This window comes from Gopherus evgoodei, chromosome 2, assembly GCF_007399415.2.
Source record: "Gopherus evgoodei ecotype Sinaloan lineage chromosome 2, rGopEvg1_v1.p, whole genome shotgun sequence".
Lineage (NCBI taxonomy): Eukaryota > Metazoa > Chordata > Testudines > Testudinidae > Gopherus > Gopherus evgoodei.
Window position 1 is genome coordinate 94381643 of NC_044323.1, and position 21120 is coordinate 94402762.

At 41.3% G+C, this 21120-nt stretch overlaps 1 protein-coding gene across 2 annotated transcripts in view; it reads left to right on the top strand.

The window, feature by feature from the left end:
- SUGCT (succinyl-CoA:glutarate-CoA transferase) overlaps positions 1 to 21120 on the top strand; it is a 473401-nt gene that overhangs the window by 56330 nt on the left and 395951 nt on the right. For both annotated transcript variants that reach the window (XM_030551395.1, XM_030551396.1), the window contains exon 7: positions 374 to 465. In XM_030551395.1, coding sequence (XP_030407255.1) covers positions 374 to 465 — 92 coding nt within the window. The remainder of the gene's footprint in view (positions 1 to 373; positions 466 to 21120) is intronic.

Below are 21120 nucleotides of genomic sequence, written 5' to 3' on the forward strand. Positions count from 1 at the left end.
AAGTACCACTGTGAAGTAAGGATGGAAGAATTAGGCCCAAAGTGAATAGCACGGGAGTGTTGCAATTGAATTAAGTCGGGCCAGGATTTCACCATTTAGTTAAAATTCTTCCGTCAAGACATCCGGAGACACGTTGACTCAGAGAGCATATTATTGACCTCCTGGAATAAAAAACACTACTTAGTCTAAAGAAGGGCAGTATGTGTAAATATAAGACTGCAGTATTTATTTGTTTCTTGTCTGTATAACCTAGACAACACATGTATAGAAACAGATGAGAAATTTTATGCATTCTTTCTTTCCCAAAGTAGTAAACTGTATCTCCTTGGTAAGGGTAACGGTTTGCATTTTAAATAGTTCTTTCTGTTTTTAGGTTATGGTCAGACTGGTCCAGTGTTTCAGCGAGCAGGTTATGACTCTGTTGCAGCGGCTGTTTCTGGTCTTATGCATATCACAGGACCGGAGGTACTTAACTTTATTGTAAATTTAGTAAAGACCTTTTTCCATGCACTGAAGCTTTGTGCTGTACTTAATAAAATGGCCTGTAGAAATAAAAAGAATTAAAGAGGTTGGTAGCTGGAAAAATGAAATATAAGCTTTGATTTAAGATGAAAGAATGAGTTAGCAATGCAAGTCTCTTGAAGCGGTGTTCTCCCACAACAGGACAATATTGGCAAAAGCCTAGCATTTAGAATTAATTTATAATAAGATAATAGATTCTAGAAACAAGCTAGAAAGTGACCTTAGTTCTTGGTGGGTATGTATATGAAGTGTATACAGCTAGAAAAGTATTCTGGAATGAAGGGCCTTAAATGTCATATTCAAAATCTTAAAATAAAGAAAATGAAAGCATTTAAGTAATCTATCTAAAGTATTTCTAAGGTTCTGTCCCCTTGGTATTTAAATGCATAATATGTGTGAAAAGGGACATTGAAAGATCCAGTAATCAGCATGAATTTGAATAAATTGTCATTGGCTTAGTCACCACAGATTAAGTGATGAATAAAATATCCTATACAAAGGCTGTGATTTTGTTAATTAGGACGTAACAGAAGTAGGGAAGGAACAGTCAGGCATCTCCTGCCCACACAGGCTCTCTCGCAGGATGAATGAAGAGCAATTCCCAAACAAATGGCTGTAAAAGGCAGAGGAGACATGAAGGGAACATCACCTCTAACCCTCTCCTGCAAAATCTGGGGATCAAGACCAAGAAGGCTGCAGATTCCCTTCCCCCTCCAAACCTTTCCCTGCCGTGGATGAAGGTTTAAGTGAAGGGTGCCTCTTTCTGCACCTGACATTAAAACCCTCCCTACGCTGCACAGCAGGGGTTTCTGCCCATGCCTCTCTGCTACCTCTGTACTGGGCACATGCTGTGTGGTTGTGACAAATAAGTATCACTACTGTACTACTCTGTTCCTAGCCAAATCTCCTGTGTGCTCTGAGGAAGGTAAAACCTCACCCCTCTAGTTGCCAATTTATAATGTGCAAGTGTGATTGGTGGGAATTAAGGGCCTCTGAGCTCTGCCCAAACCCTACTCATGCATGAGGCTGTTTTTACAGATGGGGCACCACTGTTCCTCATGCTAGCTAAGGTCCCAGAGGTATCTATCCCCAGCTGTCCAGCTGTATCTCAAGAGCTCTCTCCTCCACTTTCCCAGCAAATGAGGGGGATGGCTGGTATTGGGGTAACATAGATGTTCTTAACCACTGAAGTTTAATAAAAGGAATAATCCAACCATCAAGAACCTGGGAATGCCTCCAATATTTTGCCAGTGCTAGTCATTTAGAGGCCTGGATTTTATATGTATGTAGTAAATAAAATCCATCAGACTGTATGGAATTAATACAAAGATGAAATGACCAATTTCAAAATTACAATAATAAATTATAAGTAAGGTCCTTGCCACAGGGAGCAATGAAATTTGAGAAGAATTTGATTTGGAAATAGAGGCTCAGAATTAAAAATAGATGTTCTATAAGAGAGAGTTTGACAGCCAGTTGGAGATGTTGGTCACGAAATGAGAACTATGAAGACCAAAAGCCTCTGAAAATACAGAAAAAGAAGTGTCTGTTTGAAAGTTTGCCAAAGAGCCGGGGTATGAAGCCATGTGAACCTGTAATGATTTGGTACACCTGGAGTGGCAGCAAGAAGAGTGGTGTAGCAGAAAAAGTAAGTAACAAGAATATGGGAGAGAGGGCCTGTTGTCTCAGAGACATGATTTCAGCAGAAACTCTTAGTTAAATTGAAAATTTATTGGCTTATGTGTGGATTTCATGAGTGACTTTTGAGATTTGTATATGAAAGTTGACGTTATTTAAAGTTATTTCCCCCATTATTTAATAAGCAATGTATTCAGCTGTGATTGCTCTCTAATATCTTCTAAATCCAAATGTGACTGTTCACAAACTTGCCATTTTGGGGAAAGCGAGAAGGGAAGAGTAACAGGTGAGAGGAGTGGTGGCCTTGAGGTTAAGGGATTGGACTGTGGCTCAGGAAACCTGGGTTAAGTTCCTTTTGTGGGAAAACCTCATTATATCTTATTTGCTCATCTGTAAAATGGGGATAATATTTCTTTTCTCCTCCACCTTTTGCCTGTCATATCTATTTAAATTGTAAGCTCTTTGGGGCTGTGACCGTGTTCTACTATGTGTATGTAAAGCAATTTGCGCTGTGAGTCCTCATTCTTAGTTAAGGCCTCTAGATGCCACTCGAATACAAATAACTTGTATTCGACAGGCTGTAGGGAGCTCATGCTGCCCAAGGACTTGTATTGGACTTGTTTGGCAAGGAACAGGTCACAGAATTGAAAAGAAACAAGGAGATGGAATAAATACTGAAAGACACCCTGAAAACTAATTTTGTTTTAGTTCGTGTAATGGTGATGATGGTGACAACATGTCTTGTTGCTCCATTATTGTTGTGTAATACATACAGTATGTGGAATAGATCACCTGGCTGTGAGGTTCTCCTTTGAGTATGTTTCAGTTTGGATCCCACTGTAGGTGCACATATGGCTCGTGCTTGTGAGATTGGATTTTTTTTTAATAGCAGTGTTCATTGGGGCAGCTCATGCATCTCGTGTCACCTCATGCTCCTATGTGAGGGCATAAAGGACAGACCAAGTGAAACTCTCCCTCAGTTCCCCCTTACCACCCATGGCAGTGAGATGGAACTCACTTAGTGTCTCTCCTGCTATTTTTCTCTGAGGTTTAAACTCGTCTTCTAGATTAGTTTGTGAAGAAATACTTCACCCATTGTACCTTTGTTAATTTTTTTTAATTTGAATTTCTTAAAAAAGCCATCTAAACAGAAATATATCTCCCTGTGAAACAGGGCAAGGTGCCTCGTGCCAACCTCTATAGTGGCCTCTAAACCTTAAGGGTTTAACCCTGTACGACCTGCGATGGGCTCTTTCTCCTGGTTGATGGGCCTAGCTGATGCCTTCTCAGTCTAGGGAGAGCCACATCACTGAAAAGTGCTTTTGTGTGTAAATCCTTCGTGGCAGGGGCTGCAAGTGGAGGGTCCAGCAGCAAAAAGAAGTCAGGGAAGAAAACTCAGTTGAAATTGATTTTTGGTCACATTGATGCTGATCACCCTGGCACCAGGGCATTCAGCACTAGTGCTGGCAATCACTTCAGCACCAGAACACTTGGCACTGACTATGTATCATTGGAGCCAGCACCACCACTCCAATCTAGGGGCAATACCAAAAGGAAGGGCTGAATGAAGACCAGAGACAGCTCCGAGCATAGAGCGGCCCTGCCTCTGAGAGAGGAGAAGAGGCATCACTCCTCTAAGGATAGGTGTCTACATCCAATGCCAAAGGAGTGGTGCAAAATATGCTGACACTGCTGGCATCAGCACTGCTAAAGATACCAACACCAACCTTCAGCTTGCTCCAATTGTGTGACCAAGGTATGTCCTAACAAAACTGTCAAGATCCCTACTGGGGACAGCTTTGGCATGGGAGCTGGAGCAATGGTATCGAGACATCATACTCAAGGAGACACCCTTCATCTATTTCCTGTATCACCTATGCTTGACTGTCATCCAGTTGGGAGCCAGTCTTTGGTAGCTACCTTGCCCCTTTCCATCAGGCTTGGTCTGATACCTCCTCAGACAAATGGTTGTTTGAACGTAGTTGCCCACGGATGTTCCAGTCATTTCCACAACCTTCTCCCTACCTAATCCCTTTCCCTATCTCTTCAGAGACCCTTCTTACAAGAAACTGTTACAAAAAGAAGTGGCCTTGTTGCTTTATCTGGGATGTTCCTCAGGAGTACAGGGAAGAGGCTTCCACTCCTAATATTTTTTCCCCTGAAGATTAAAGGAGATCTTCATCCTATCCTAGACCAAAGAAGACCAAACAAATATATACACCACCTCAGATTCAAGTGATAGTGCTTGCCTCCCTCATTGCATCTCTGCAGGTTCAAGACTGGTTTATGTCATTTGACTTTCAATATATATGGCTTCATATATTCATCCACCTGGCCTGCAGGAAACACTTGATTTGATATCATCATGAATGTCATTACTAGTACAAGGTACTACCATTTGGACTCTTCATGTCTGTCATGAACAGATAGTTAAGGGTTAATGTCTCTTTTACCTGTAAAGGGTTAACAAGCTCAGTGAACCTGGCGGACACCTGACCAAAGGCCCAATCGGGGGACAAGACACTTTCAAATCTTGGTGGAGGGAAGTCTTTGTTTTGTGCTGTTTGTTCTGTTCTTTGTTCTCTGTTGGGATTAAGAGAAGCCAGACATGCAACCAGATTTCTCCAATCTTACTGAAACAGTCTCTCAGGTTCAAGATAGTAAGTAATAGATAGAAAGCGGATTAGATTTATGTTTGTTTTCTTTATTTGCAAATGTGTATTTTGCTGGAAGGATATTTCACCTCTGTTTGCTGTAACTTATACTTAGGCTGGGAGGGGGAGTCCCGCTGGTATAGGTAAAGCTGAGACCCTGTAAACATTTTCCATCTTGATTTTTACAGAGATAATTTTTACTTTTTTCTTTCTTTAATTAAAAGCTTTTTCTTTTTAAGAACCTGATTGATTTTGTCCTTGTGTAAGACCCAAGGGGTCTGGGTCTGAACTCACCAGGGATTGGTGGGGGAAAGGAGAGAAGGGGGAGAAAAAGGTTAATTTCTCTCTGTGTTAGGATCCAAGGAGTTGGGATCAGTATCTCTCTCTCAGGGAGAGTCTGGGAGGGGGGGAGAAGGGGGGAGAAGGTGAATTACCTCTCTGTTTTAAGATTCAAGGAGTTTGAATCACAGTATCTCTCAGGGTAACCCAGGGAGGGGAAAGTCTGGGAGGGGAAAGGTAGGGGGATGGTTTATTTCCCCTTATGTTAAGACCTAAGGGGTTTGGGTCTTGGTCTCCCCAGGAAAGGTTTTGGGGGGACAAGGAGTGCACCAGGCACTGAAATCTCTGGTTGGTGGCAGCGCTATAAGATCTAAGCTAGGAATTAAGCTTAGAAGGGACATGCAGGTCCCCACTTTCTGGACGCTAAAGTTCAAAGTGGGAAAGAGATCCTGACAATGGCACCAAGGGTTTTTACGAAATGCCTAGCAGTGGTGGCAGCCTGAGAAGGCACGGCATTCATCATACTTGGCTGTTGAGGGCAGATTGTAGTGGGAAATGGTGGCAAGCTGGAATGTATGCTTGTCTTATTCACTCATCTGAACCTAGTGAACTACAAAAAATTGTCACTCACACCATCTGAGATGATAGAGTTCACAGGAACTGTGATTGACACCCGACTGGAAAAGGCACACCTTCCCAATTTAGTGCTCCTGAGGCTCATGGAACCTGTGTTCGAACCACTCTCAGAACGTTCTTTTCATCACCTTACTCTGAAGTCAGTCTTCTTAGTGACTATCACTTCAGCAAGGAGAGTGAGTGAGCTTCAGGCATTTCTAACCTGAAAGACAGGGTAGTGCTGCAACCCCACCCAAAGTTCATTTCTAAAGAGGTCTCAGATTTTCATCAGAACCAGTCAAATCAGCCTACTTTCCTTTTTCCCAGAGACACAATCAGCATGAGGAAAAAAGCAGCAAAGAGTCCTGTGGCACCTTATAGACTAACAGATGTATTGGAGCATGAGCTTTCGTGGGTGAATACCCACTCGTCGACATACATCGGACGAAGTGGGTATTCACCCACGAAAGCTCATGCTCCTATACGTCTGTTAGTCTATAAGGTGCCACAGGACTCTTTGCTGCTTTTACAGATCCAGACTAACACGGCTACCCCTCTGATACATGAGGAAAAAAGAAGTTACACACACTAAATATATCCAAGACTTTGCTTTATTATAGTGACAGGACCAAATCATTCAGTGTGTTGCTGTGTCTGTTTATAGCTATAGCCAGACATTCTAAATGTCAAGCCACTTCCTTGCAAAGAGTATCAAAATGTATAGCATCATGTATCTTGATGTGTTATCATCTAGCTGGTGTTCCTGTCTCACTGAGCATCACAGCTCATTCTGCCAGAGCATGAGCAACAACCTTCCCCCACTTCAGGAATATCAGAGATCTGTAATGCAGTGGCGTGGACTAACCCACTGATTTTTGTTGAGCACTATCCCTTGGAATTAGCTGCAAGGTCAGATGCCAAGTTCAGGAGAACAGTACTTCAGTCACTGTTTGACTGATGCAGCTATACTCCTCATTCCCACCATTCAGATGGGATGCTACTTGCTAGTTTCCTACGGGGGTTCATACAAACATGTACTCAAAGAAGAAATAAATACAGTAATTGTGGTTCTTCAAGATGTTATAGTCAATATGGATCTCAAACCTACCCTCCGTCCCCCTTTTTCAGCCACCATGGGCTTTGAATTATGAGGGAATGCCCTTGTGTGGGAATATGAGGCGGCACAGGGTGCATGCATTGCCTTAAGAGACCCTGCTATTTAAAGAAAATCCAATCATGTGAGTCACATATGCATGTACAATGGGCTCTACACCGAGCCCAACATCTCAAAGAACTACAGTTTCTGTAGGGAAAGTAACCATTCCTTACATTCTGATGCAGTGCTTGTGAAGTGAAGAGCATTGCTTCCATTACAACAGCAGAAGTTACACACACAACTTCCTGAACTGAAAATTGGCCAGCTAAATTCCATGGAAATAATAACTGTTACAAAGGGGCAAATGTTGTTAATACTGAGTTAAAGGAAACCTATTTAAAAGGTTAAACTTTAACAAAATAGAACTCTAATAAAACTTTTCAATGATATATAAATGACAGAATGTACATTGTTACGCTGAATAATTGGAAGTAAGTTGTATTATGGGAGTAATATTCCTCAGTGGCCATTATGAAGATGGATTTTATTAAAAGGTTATGTTAAGATCTACACTGGAAACCCAGATGTTCACATCACCTCACCAGTACTTCAGGCAGTGTAATCATTAGAATCATTTAATCACTGTTGCTAACAGCTCTGTGTATTCACCGTGGGCTTTTAACAATTCATTCTGACTCAAGTCATTCTCTTGCCTGATTAAAATAAACATGCTAACTTTTAGCTCTTATTTCTCTTCATCTAAAGTTTTTGGTTCATATTTTATTCTATAAGGGCTCCCCAAACACACATTCTTTCATGTGCAAAGGGCCAGCGCAGTGCCTCAGTGCTACTAAAGTCCTATTTTGAAGACTTAAGTGGTGTATAGGCCTTGTGCTTTGGGGTGACTTTCATAGCCTCTAGGACATAGAAGTACCTTTAGCTGTTGCAATGAAAATCCATTCTGAATTGGTTTAATAATAATAAATAATGATAGAGCTTTTTCATCAGCAGATCTCAAAAGGATGTCAATAAATAAAGCTCGCAAAGTTCCAATGGCACTGTTTATGGATAAGTAATAGTTATGTGTAATTTTGAACAACATTAAAAACAAAGTGGCAAAACCTCTCATTCAAGTGAGGGTAGGTGTGCAAAAGCCTGCTTTGTTCTGTAAGTACTATCAGCTGTGTGTATACTATCGATAAAAATTACAGAGTTAAAATATGTAACAGGTAGGGTAAACACAAAACAAAACGAATTCTTGTGTTCTCTTTTCCCCTCTCCCTTTTGGTTATGTATTGTTTAATTAGAATGTAAAGTCTTCAGGGAAGAGGCTGCCACATGTGACATCGACTAAAGTAACATGAAAATAGTAGCTTATATACAATACTTGAATCAGAATAGAACATTTGCTGGCACATTAAGTGACTGTGATAAACCCAGAAGAGAAAATGACCTACTGGTTGTAATTCTGCTTCTCTGAAGTTTATCATTCTGACAGGATTCTCACTTTTCTAACATCTTGTGTTAGGAAATAAGAGTGAGAATCCCTGGTGGATAGTATCTTTAATGACACTTGAATGATAGTGATTAAGGTGTTTTTACCCATTTTTTTTTATATTGAGTTAATTGATTGCCAAATAACTCTCTGTAATTAATACTTGTGTAAAGAACGGCCAGTCTGGACACTCCCCAAACATTTGTTTCAGGCCGTGAACATTTGTGGTTTACCCTGAAAAACAGCCTCAGGATAAACTACAAATATTTGTATTCTTGCTATAAAAAAAATTCTAATGAGGGTGAGACATGAGGCCTCTGTATTATGCAATATCATATCCACAGACGATCACTGTGTGACAATACAGTGGAATCCTAATTTGCCAAAAGTTCTGGTGAACAGTTCATTGAGTGTGCTCTGGGGACACCACTGGAGATATTATTCTACTGAAGGAGTACACAAATTAGAATTAATTTTAGAAACATCCACATAATATCTACAATCACCTAAAAATTGTTCAGTTTTAAAGCTACATTAACGCTTCTAGTTTCTGACCCGAGCCATTTTAATAATAGAGTACATTTCAGAAGTTGTATTCAGAACTCTGGAATGTTTCTGAAGCAGGGATGGAATTAGTAGCAAAAGTTATACTCCCACTCAGCCCACAGGGACTTCCTTATGTATCTCATGCGACGCTGTACCCCATAATTCTTGATGGGAATATGACATAACTGGAATAGGTTTTATGCTGCCTGTGCCATGTAACATATCTCTGTAAAGGTTATGGTCTACTGTATGTATTCATCCTATTTGTACACATTGTGATGGGGCAAGGCCAGATGGCTACAGTAAAGTAGTGAGGAACAGGTATGTTAGCCCCAGGCTAAACAAATCCCTAGGACCATGGTAACCAAATGGCAGTTGCTCCAGGTTAATCAAGACCCCTGGGGCCAATTAAGATCTTTCTAGAAGGCAGTGGAGATAGCTACATTGATTGGGCCACCTGAAGCCAATCAAAAGCTGGCTGGAGCTAGTTAAAAGCCTCCCAGTTAGTGAGATTTGTATGTGAGGAGCTGGGAGCAAGAGGTGTAAGGAGCTGCGAGTGTACTGCTGGAGGATTGAGGAGTACAAGCATTATCAGACACCAGGAGGAAGGTCCTATGGTGAGGATAAAGAAGGTGTTTGGAGGAGGCCATGGGGAAGTAGCCTAGGGAGTTGTAGCTGTCATGCAGCTGTTATAGGAGGCACTATAGACAGCTGCGATCCACAGGGCCCTGCGCTGGAACCCGGAGTAGAGGGAGGGCCCGGGTTCCCGCAAACCTCCCAACTCCTGATCAGACACAGGAGGAGTTGACCCAGACTGTGGCTTCCACCAGAGGGGAAGATCACTGAGGTGAGCAAATCCACCAATAAGCACAGGACCCACCCAGGTAGAGGAGGAACTTTGTCATACCATATATCATTTTTGTACTTGAGGTTAAGAATATTGGCTGTATACTTGCTTGATTTCTAAGTAAGCTTTGTGAGGCATTTGGTCAGCTTCTTTAGGAAGGAATTCACAAGGTTAAGTACCCAGTCAGGAAGCACTTGGGGAACAATGCATTTTGGAATGCTCCAATCTGCATAAGAAGTCTTCCTGGACACATACAAGATACCATTTTGATTACCACTGCAAAAAGTTTTTTGTGTCTCCTGCTGGTAATAGCTCATCTTAACTGATCACTCTGTTAGAGTGTCTATGGTAACACCCATTGTTTCATATTCTCTGTGTGTGTGTGTGTGTATATATATATATATATCTTCCTACTATATTTTGCACTGCATGCATCCGATGAAGTGGGCTGTAGCCCACGAAAGCTTATGCTCAACTAAATTTGTTAGACTCTAAGGTGCCACAAGTACTCCTGTTCTTTTTACAGGATACCATGTGGACAATGGCTTCTACGTATAAAGACTGAGAGTCATGCATGGACATGTGACTTGCTCAGATGACTCCTAAACTCCATCTTGGAGCTGGACTTTGCATAGGAGTTAGGAGGGGGTCTTCACCCACGAGAGAGTCTATTTAAACCCCTGGGAGACCCCTCCATTTGGTCTTCAGCTGGCTAAAGAGGGAGCCTCTCCACCCCCTCTGGGATACTTGAAAGAAACTGGAACAAAGGACAGTAAACTACAGGGGGTGTGAGCAGGACCGACGCTAGGGGGTTGAGCGCCCTAGGCGCACGGCAAATTCGCCGCCCCACATGCTGATCCCGCGGCTCTGGTGGAGCTGCCACAGTCGTGCCTGTGGGAGGTCCACTGGAGCCACACGAGCAGCCGACCGTCCGCAGGCACGACTGCGGCAGCTCCACCTGAGCTGTGGACCAGCGGACCCTCCGCAGGCACCACTGTGGCAGCTCTACCGGAGCCGCCTGCCGCCCCCTCCGGCAAAACAGCGCCCACCAATTATTCTGGCGCCCTAGGCGATTGCCTAGGCTGCCTAAATGGTAGCGCCAGCCCTGGGTGTGAGTGATTGCTGGACCTAGGCTACAAGGAGATTAGTCTGTAAAAGGGAGCATTCTGGAACTGGTGAGGATCTTATCTGTTTTCAGTTTGATTAGACATAGATTTGCGCATTTAATTTTGCTTGATGACTTACTTTGTTCTGTCTGTTACTACTTGGAACCACTTAAATCCTACTTTCTGTATTTAATAAAATAACTTTTTACTTATTAATTAACTCAGAGTATGTATTAATACCTGGGGGAGCAAACAAATATGCATATTTCTCCATCAATGTTATAGAGGGTGAACAATTTATGAGTTTACCCTGCAGAACCTTTATATGGGATAAAACAGATTTATTTGGGTTTAGACCCCATTGAGAATTGGGCATCTGAGTGTTAAAGACAGGAACACTTTGGTTAGCTGCTTTCAGGTAAACCTGTAGTTTTGGGACAAGTAATTCAGACCTTGGGTGTGTGTTGGAGCAGATGGGAGTGTCTGGCTCAGCAAGACAGGGTACTGGAGTCCTAAGCTGGCAGGGAAAGCAAGGGTAGAATTAGTCTCGGCACATCAGGTGGCAGCTCCCAAGGGGGTTTCTGTAGTCCAACCCGTCACACCTCATATGGTCAATTTTAATTCACTCCAACAATCTAGCTGCTGACTTGATGCCCCAGAATAAAAAGATTTTACCAGTACAGTTGACCTGGAACTTCACTGTGCTCTGAACAGCAGCTTTGGTGCCTGACTTAGTGAACTGTTTCTTGTTAGTGAATCATGAAATCTATGGCTTAAACTGCAGGGAAGTTTGAGCAAAACCTAAGCCTTAATTAAGGCTTTTTGTCCCTTGTGTAACATTCTTTTTCACTGTATACTCACATTTCTTGTAAAATTATAATTTTGAGGGAGTGAGAGGGCGGCAGTGGGGGAGATAGAAGTCTAAGGTAAAATTTAATGCACACATTTTTTCCAGTCGTCTTTTTATTAAGGAAATAGTGATACAAGTATCGTAGGAGGAAAAAAGGTAATACAAAATTGTAATGCATCAAAGATACAGTACAATATCATATTTGGCTGCACAATAGGAGATGGAAAGAGAAGGGAATTGAAAAGAAGAGAAGATCATACATCGGGCACATCACATTTCAAAATCTTTGAATCCTCAGAAAATATCTGTTTTTGAAGAAATTCTGAAGGTTTTCAGTAAGAAATGCCTGTGTTTTGAAATGACTTAGTGCTTCATGCTGAGTGTTTTGAAATAGTCTCCAGGAAATTTGAGCTCCAATTGTTGAAGATGCTAAATTGTACTATAGTATTACAAATATACACATGCACTCAAAACTACATTGAAATATTGGTAAGGCTCTCACTGATTGCACAGAAACAAAGACATTCAGCGTTAAGGATGAAATGTTATCCTTGGACCATATTGCCATGTTAAATTCTGAACCACAAGTGGAATTTAGACCACCTCAGTATTAGGAATGAAGGATGTAAACTATGGAGTTCCGGATTTACTTCTCTTGGGTAGTATTTTCACAATGTATTTATAGAATATAGCAAACAATGGAATGGAGTCTGGTTTTGTCTAAATCTGTACCAAAGAGCCTTTCTGTCTTTAATGTAGATACCTCTGGCCAGATTCTATTTTTCTTTGTATAAATTTGAAACATGCTAAAAGGACGTAGTTTACATGGATGACATTTTTATTGTCTTCAAAGACATAATTAGTAGAAACTCACCACATTCAAGTCGTGTATCTGGGGAACAAAAAACTTGATGTACCCAGATGCAGCAGTGCCAGATGAATGTTCCTTTGATGGAATTTTCTCTGACTCATTAAGGCAATAATTTGAGTGTAATTTCAAAACCAATTCAGATAAGAATTCTCTTAGTGAATCATTACATACAATTTGGATATTAAGAGAATCTTTGTAGTGGTGTATCTATTTACTAGGCATTTTTTGTTACTGAAGAAACATTGTCTTTTATTGAATTAAAGACAGTCAGGCCTTATTGGGATCTGCAGTACCAGAGGGGCCATCATCCTTCAGATTAAAAACAAACAAAACACAAGCTCATCAAAAGGCTACACATGGTATATTGCTGAAAATTAGCCATGATTGTTTCCCATTAGCTTTGGCAACTTATTTCCCATCCTTTGCCTGTTCAAAGCAGTTTAAAGACTACTGGAATTAAAGTGTTTTATTAAGCATGTCATTTAACAGAATGTTTTCTATTTTACATTGGCAATATAAGAGTGATCAGTTCAAATTTGGATTGACCACAAAGAAGCAGTATGTAGGAAGCTGCTGATCATTCACAGTTTGGACTCAGGTGAATAGGGTTCTAGAAAACTGCGTTCAGTGTGGGCATCTCAGTGCCAAAAAGATGTAGACAAGGGAATTTAGAAAAAAGCAGCAAAAATGAGTTAGTGGAAACTGGCGGAATGGCTGAGCAGTAACAGACAGGAAGGTCCATTTCAGCAGGCAAGAACCTTTTATAAATACAAATCAAAACAAGTTAACATAAGCAAAAAAGAGAAATAAACAACCACCTAAACATCAACCCAGCCTCAGAGCCTGGATGGGAAAGCCTTAGGCATTCTCTCTCTGGGCAAGTCTACACTTAAAACTTTTTTTGTTTGGGGCTGTGAAGATATTTTCATTACGTTTTTATACTGGCAGAAGCCATAGGATAGAAGTTTATTTTACTTGGAGAGCTGATCTATGAGGAGGGAAAAGGAAGATGAAATTAACTCCTCATATACTAGTAATATCTACATATCTACGTATCCCATCACAGATAGACAAGTTTATGCGGAAGGATGAAAATTAAACAAACAGTATAGGGTAAGAGCTGATTAAGGGGACAGGGCAAAAGCTTGGTGTAAACACCGAAGAAGGAAAGGAGTTACTTGGGCTGATAAAAATATATAACTTCGAGTACGGGGACGAAATTAGGTAAACCAAACTTTAATGTTAACATCAGAAAAAAATAGATTATTAATGGTCTAGATCTCTTAAACTGTGGCGTATTCACCCAAAGACAGTGTTGGAAACATTTTAGAACTAGAAAATTAATTGTACCAAATTATCTTGTACTGGCATAGGATATAATAGGTGGACTTTTCCATCTTTAACTTATATCCCCAAATCAAAACCATTTAAGGATAGAGTTAAGTTTGAAAATGTACCTTTTTAATAATGTTTCATATCTCATAAATTACTTGTTTGAGCCTCCCCAAACCTTGTCATAAACTTTTTGGCTGGCAGACAAAAGTTTCAAGGGACAAGGAGATTTTTAGTTGAAGTTATGGAAGAGGAAGGACAAGATCCACCTTGTAATGGAAAGTAGAGTATGTTACATGCTTCACTGCAGAGATGCTGCCTTTGATTCTGTGCTAAGAAGGAAGGAATCCCAAAATTTGAGTTCAGTAGTTGGTTTCAGAAGCAATGTTGGCACCATGGGGTGATGGTCTATTTTTCAATCTTCTTATGGTCTTGCAGTAGCAAGGCAATAATTAACTTTGTGTCAAAATTTTCTGTTTTACTTTGTCTATACCTCAGTGTCTTAACTTTTGTTCATAACCCTTTTTTGTAAACATCAGGGGGGATTTGAACCAGATTTTGGCCACTCATTAATGTGTGTGGAATGATTTCCACTATGAATTTTCTTTTTGCATGTTGCTGGATTTTTTTTTTATTTTTTATTTTTTTTTTAGAAAATTTAGGAACACTGGAGCACCTGATTTTTTTTCCCCACACAGTGCATGTTTGATGCTCCTTGCTGCTGCCTGAACAGTAACATTGTGATGTCAGAGATAATCAGTCACTTGTTGCTCACTCCATCCAGTTCATTAGCATATTTGCAGAGAGTCATGATTGCCCTGGATGTTATGGCAGTGGCTGCTTTTGCTACCTGATATACCTAAGATGACCCATTATTACAAAGAAGGGTCACAGGAGAAACTGTGATGGAAGCAGAATGGTTTTGGATAAGCGCTTGCTGTGCTCCTTTGAGTTTGTGCTGTGGTAAGTTATACTGGTTCTTTTCAAGAGCAATTGTTTGTTATTCTCCTCAAAAAGGGTAGCATGAAAATAAGGTACAAAATTAGAGCTCCTTTTCATGTATATTATCTGCTTGTTACAAATTGGAGACTATGACATTGTTTTTTAAAAAGTAGGAAAAGATGAGTTCTTGCTCAGTTTTCTGTTATACAGTTAGAAAAAAGGTAATTTAAAAGTTGCACTAAAACTGAAATTGCAAAAAAAGTTTTTGTTTTGAATACAGTTTAGTTTAATTATTTTCAGAATATTGGTCAATGTGGCACTTGAGTGGTGAAATATCGAGCTTCACAAGATAACAATGGAAATAAAATATATACTGAAGACAACAAATGTGTAAATGTTATACAAATACCACGTAAAAATCTAAAGAAATTTATGAACAAAAAACTTGAAGATTAGTTATGGTTGTTTTCATAAAAAAACAGGAAGTACAAAGTTAAGAATTAAAAAGGATTAAAAAGCTGGAAAAGTCAAGCACTCTCAAATTAGAATATTCCAGAATAAACATTGCCCATGCAACCTTAATTTGACCCTCTTGAGTGTATGCATTATAATACAGCCTTTAATTACATGCAGAAGTGACTGCCTGAGAAAAGTTTGGTGTAAGAGACTTGTCCAGACTCACACAGGAACTCAAGTGGCAGAGGCAGGGATGGAATCCAGTTCTCCAGGACAGCATTCAACTACTTTACCTTGAAACTATTTTTCTTTCTGCAGTCGTAAGAACATAAGAGCGGCCTTACTGGGTCAGACCAACAGTCCATCTAGCCCAGTATCCTGTCTTCTGACAGTGGCCAGTGCCAGGAGAAATGAACAGAACGGGGCAGTTGTCAAGTGATCCATCCTTTTTGTCATCCAGTCCCAGCTTCTAGCAGTCAGAAGTTTATGGATATCCGGAGCGTGGGGGTTGCATCCCTAACCGTCTTGGCTAATAGCTATCCTCCAGGAACTTATCGAATTCTTTTTCAACCCTAGTTGTACTCCTGGCCTTCACAACATCCCCTGGCAACAAGTTGCATGGGGTGACTGACTGTCATGTGTAGAAGTACTTCCTTTTGTTTGTTTTAAACCTGCTGCCTATTAATTTAATTGGGTGACCCCCAGGTTCTTGTGTTATGTGAAGGGGTAAATAACGTTTTTTCTCCACACCAGTCATGATTTTATAGACCTCTATTATGTCCAGGGCCGCCTAGGGAGGGGGGGACAAGTGGGGCAATTTGCCCCGGGCCCCACAGGGGCCCCGTGAGCCCTGTCCTGTCGGCGGTCCAGGTCTTCAGCAGTATTTTGGCAGCGGGGGCCCTTCAGTGCTGCCGAAGGCATGGAGCGCATGAAGGCCTTCCACCACCAGCCCCCACCCAACACCGAAATGCTGCCGAAGACCCGGACTGCCACCGGGTGAGTACAAGTGCTGCAGCTCCCCCGCTTTGCCCCAGGCCCCCTGAATCCTCTGGGCGGCCCTGATTATGTCTCCCACTTAGTCATCTCTTTTCTAAGCTGACTAGTCCCAGGTTTTTTAATGTCTCCTCATATGGAAGCTGTTCCATACTCCTAATTATTTTTGTTGCCCTTTCTGTACCCTTTCCAATTCTAATATGTTTTTTGAGATTGGGGACCAGAAATGCGCACAGTATTCAAGCTGAGAGTGTACCATGAATTATGTATACTGGCATTATATTTTCTGTCTTATTATCTATCCTTTTGCAAGTGGTTCATAACATTCTGTTTAGGTTTTTTTCACTTCTGCTTCACAATGAGCAGATGTTTCAGAGAACTATCTCCAGTGATTCCAAGGTCTCTTCTTGAATGATAACAGCTAATTTGGAACCCATCATTTTGTGTGTATGGATTACTTTTTTCCAGCGTGCAACACTTTACACTTATCAACATTGAATTTTATCTGCTATTAAGTTGCACAGGCACCCAGTTTAGAGAGATCCTTTTGTAACTCTTCTCAATCAGCTTTGGACTTAACTATCTTGAGTAATTTAGTATTGTCTGTAAACTTTGCCACCTGTCTGTTTACCCCTTTTTCCAGATCATTCAGAAATATGTTGAACAGTACAGGTCCCAGTACAGATTCTTGAGTGACCCTGCTATTTACCACTTTCCATGTGAAAACCTGCTACTTTTTTCTACCCTATATTTCCTGTCTTTTAACCAGTTACGAATCCATGAGAGGAACTTCCCTCTTATTCCATGACTGCTTATTGTGCTTAAGAGCCTTTGGTGGTGGACCTTGTCAGAAGCTTTCTGAATGTCCAAGTACACTGTATCCACCCGATCATCCTTGTCCACATGATTATTGACGTGCTCAAAGAATTCCTATAGATTGATGAGACATTTTTTCCCTTTACAAAAGCCATTTTGATTCTTTCACAACATATTGTATTAATCTGTGTGACAATTCTGTTCTATACTATGGTTTCAACCAATTTGCCGGGTATTGAAAATAGGCTCCATAAGTGACTGTGGTAATTACATGTCAGTAAGTCTTTCTTAAAAATTGGTGTTTATATTAGCTATTCTCCAGTCATTTGGTACTAGGGTGACCAGATGTCCCGATTTTATAGAGACAGTCTCGATTTTTGGGTCTTTTTCTTATATAGGCTTCTGTTACCCTCCATTCCCTGTCTCGATTTTTCACATTTGCTGTCTGGTTCCCTATCTGGTACAGAGGCTAATTTAAGCGATAGATTACACAGTTAGTTCTGCAGTTTCATATTTGAGTTCCTTCAGAACTCTGGGGTGAATACCATCTGGTCCTGGTGACTTATTACTGTTTAATTTATCAATTTGTTCCAAATCTCTTTTACTGACACATCAATCTGGGACAGGTCCTCAGATTTGTCACTTAAAAAGAATGGCTCAGGTGTGGGAATCTCTCTCATGTCTGCTGTAGTGAAGATCAATGCAAAGAATTCATTTCGCTTCTCTGCAATGGCCTTTTCTTCCCTGAGTGCTCCTTTAGCACCTTGATTGGCCAGTGGCCCCACTGATTGTTTGACAGACTTCCTGCTTTTGATATACTTAACTTTTTTTTTGCTGTTAGTTGTGCCTTTTGCTAGTTGCTCTTGAAATTCTTTTTTTGGCCTGCCTAATTATACTTTTACACATGACTTGCTAGAGTTCATGCTCCTTTCTATTTTCCTCACTGGCATTTGACTTCCAATTTTTAAAGGATGCCTTTTTGCCTCTAACTGACTCTTTTATTCTGCTGTTTAGCTCTGGTGGCATATTTTGTCCCTCTTTTTTTTTTTTTTTTAATTTGGGGTATACATTTAGTTTGAGTCTCTATTATGGTATTTATAAATAGTTTCCATGCAGCTTTCAGGCATTTCACTCTGGTGAATCTTTCTTTTAATTTCCACTTAACTAGCTTCCTCCTTTTGTTGTCGTTGTTGTTCATTGTTCCCCTTTTTGAAGTTAAATGCTACTGTGGTGGGTTTCTTTGGTATTTTCTCCCCTGCAAGGATGTTAAAGTTAATTTCATTTATGGTTGCTATTGCCAAGTGGTTCGGCTGTATTCACATCTTGGACCAGAACTAAATCGAGAATTGCCTGTCCCCTTGTGGCTTCCAGGACTAGCTGCTCCAATAAGCAGTTGTTAATAGTGTTTGGAAATTTTATCTCTGGATCTCATCTTGACGTGAAATGTATCCAGTCATTATGGGGATAGTTGAAATCCCCATTATTACTGGGCTTTCTGTTTTTGTAACTTCTCTAATTTCCCTGAGCATTTCACAATCACTGTCCTGGTCAGGTGGTCAGTAGTATATTTCTGCTATTATATTGTTATTATTCATTGAATTTCTATCCATGCAGGATTCATTTAAGATTTTTATATATTTGACTATGCTTTCACATATAGTGTCACTCCCCCACCAGCATGACTTGTATATTTTATACCCTGATATTACCATGTCCCAATGATTATCATCATTCCATCCGGGGTGGCTCCAGGCACCAGTGCACCAAGCGCGTGCCTGGGGCGGCAAACCGTGGGAGGCAGCCTGCCAGTTGCCGTGAGGACGGCAGTCAGGCTGCCTTCAGCAGCATGCCTGTGGGAGGTCTGACGGTCCTGCGGCTTCAGTTTGGCGGCAGTACATCGAACAAGCAGGACCAGCGGACCTCCCTCAGGCATGCCGCCAAACCTGTGTTACCAGCGGACCTATCGTAGGCGTACTACTGAAAGCTGCCTGACTGCTGTGCCTGGGGTGGCAAAATACGTAGAGCCGCCCATGATTCCACCAAGTTTCTGTGATGCCTATTATATCAATATCATCATTTAATATCAGGCACTCAAGTTCACCCATTTTAGTATTTAGACTTCTAGAGAGGCGAGGTGGGTGAGGTAATATATTTTATTGGACTAACCTTTATAAAAGAGATTTCCTCACCTACCTCTTCTTTCTAATATCCTGGAACCAAAATGTCTACAATAGCACTGCATAGTTAGATTTATGGCATTTTTATACAAGCACTTATAAAATTTGTCATTACTGTATTTATCTGCCTTTATGTGATGCAGTTGAGTGGGACACTTTTTTGTTTGATTGTTTCTGGTCAGTTCCTACCTGTGCTTTATCAATTTCTGTCCTCTCCTCTCTCCTAGGATATAGAGCAGAGGTGGCCAAACCGCGTGCGGCTCTTTTACAGTTAAAGTGTGGCTCATGGCATCTCCCATATTCCCACCACATTCTCCACCTACCAGACTGGAGTGCGAGGAGCTCAAGGCTTCTGCCCTGCAGCACGGTAGTGGGGTTAGGGGCTTCTGTCCTGTGGGGGAGTGGGGTGTCGGGCCTTCAGCCCTGTGGGAAGTTTCCCCTTTAATGAATCCTGCCCAAGAGATGTCTTTATCTGAGCCATGTGATCCTCCTTACATGTTAGCTTTCTCCCAGCCCTTAGTTTAAAAACTCCTGTATGACTTTTAAAATTTTACATGCCAGGAATCTGGTTCTGTTTTGGTTTAAATGGAGCCCATCCTTCCTGTATAGGCTTCTCCCTTACCAAAGGTTTCCAACTTTCTAATAAACAAATTATTAATTCTCCAGTTTCTAATAAATAAATAAACTCCTCCTCCCAACACCATCGTCTCTTCCACACATTGAGACCCTGCAGTTCTGCCTGTCTAACTGACCATGCATGTGGAACTAGAAGCCTTTCAGAGAATGCTACCAGGGAGGTCCTTGACTGCAATCTCTTACCTAGCAGCCTAAATTTGGCCTTCAGGACCTTTCTCCTGTCTTTTTTTGTGTCACCAGTACCTACATGTATCATGACCACCAGCTCCTCCTCACCACTGCACATTAGTCTATCTAGATGTCTTGAGAAGTCTGCAAACCTTCTCACCGAGCAGGCAGTTCACCATGCAGTTCTCCCGGTCATCTCAAACCCATCTATATTTCTAATAATTGAATCTCCCATTACTATTACCTGTTTCTTCCTAATAACAGGGGTTCCCTCCCTCAGAGTGGCATCCCCAGTGCGAGAGGATACCATGACATCATCTGTAAGGAGGGTTGCAATGGTGGGTTTGTTTCTATCTGCTCCAGCTTGATGCTTTCATTCCTTCAGACTTTCTTCTTTCTCACCAGCACAGAGGCTGTCAGATTCGGGATGGGACTGCTCTACTGTGTCTCTGAAAGCTCCTCTGTATCCTCTCTCTCTCCCTGAGATCTTCCATTTCAGCCACTATGATTTTAAGAGCCTGGTCTGTGCGTCTGAGGGCCATGAACTGCTTACACCGCAGGCACACATAAGCAACCTGCTCATTAGGCAGGTAATTGTATTTGTCGCATTTAGTTCAATAAACTGGACAGCCCCCCACTCTGCTGCAGGACATCTGCCAGCATAATTTTAACTCTTGCAGGGTTTTTTCTGTTTGGTGACGGAGTGGGATATTGGTTTAAATTTAGAGTGTGTTTGTTAGATGTGTCTGCAACTTGCACGTCTTCTCTAAATTTCCTTGCAAAACTCCTGTGTTCACTAGCTCCTCTGGTTGCCTCTGAGTTGGCTTTTTAAACTTCTGTTCTCTGTGTGTTAACTCTGCCCCCTTCTCATGGTATCCTAAAGGGATTAGGGATTGAAGAGTGGCAGGCTAGAGCCTTGTTAGTAAACTCTTAGCCTAGTTTAGCAGACTGCTTGGCTCAGTACATAGCCCCCAAAACAGACTGCACTATAAACTTCAAGCAAGCATACCACAACAAGCTAACAAACAACAAACTCACCCCAAGGATCACTTAGTTGCTCCTGTTAACTAGCTGACCTGCC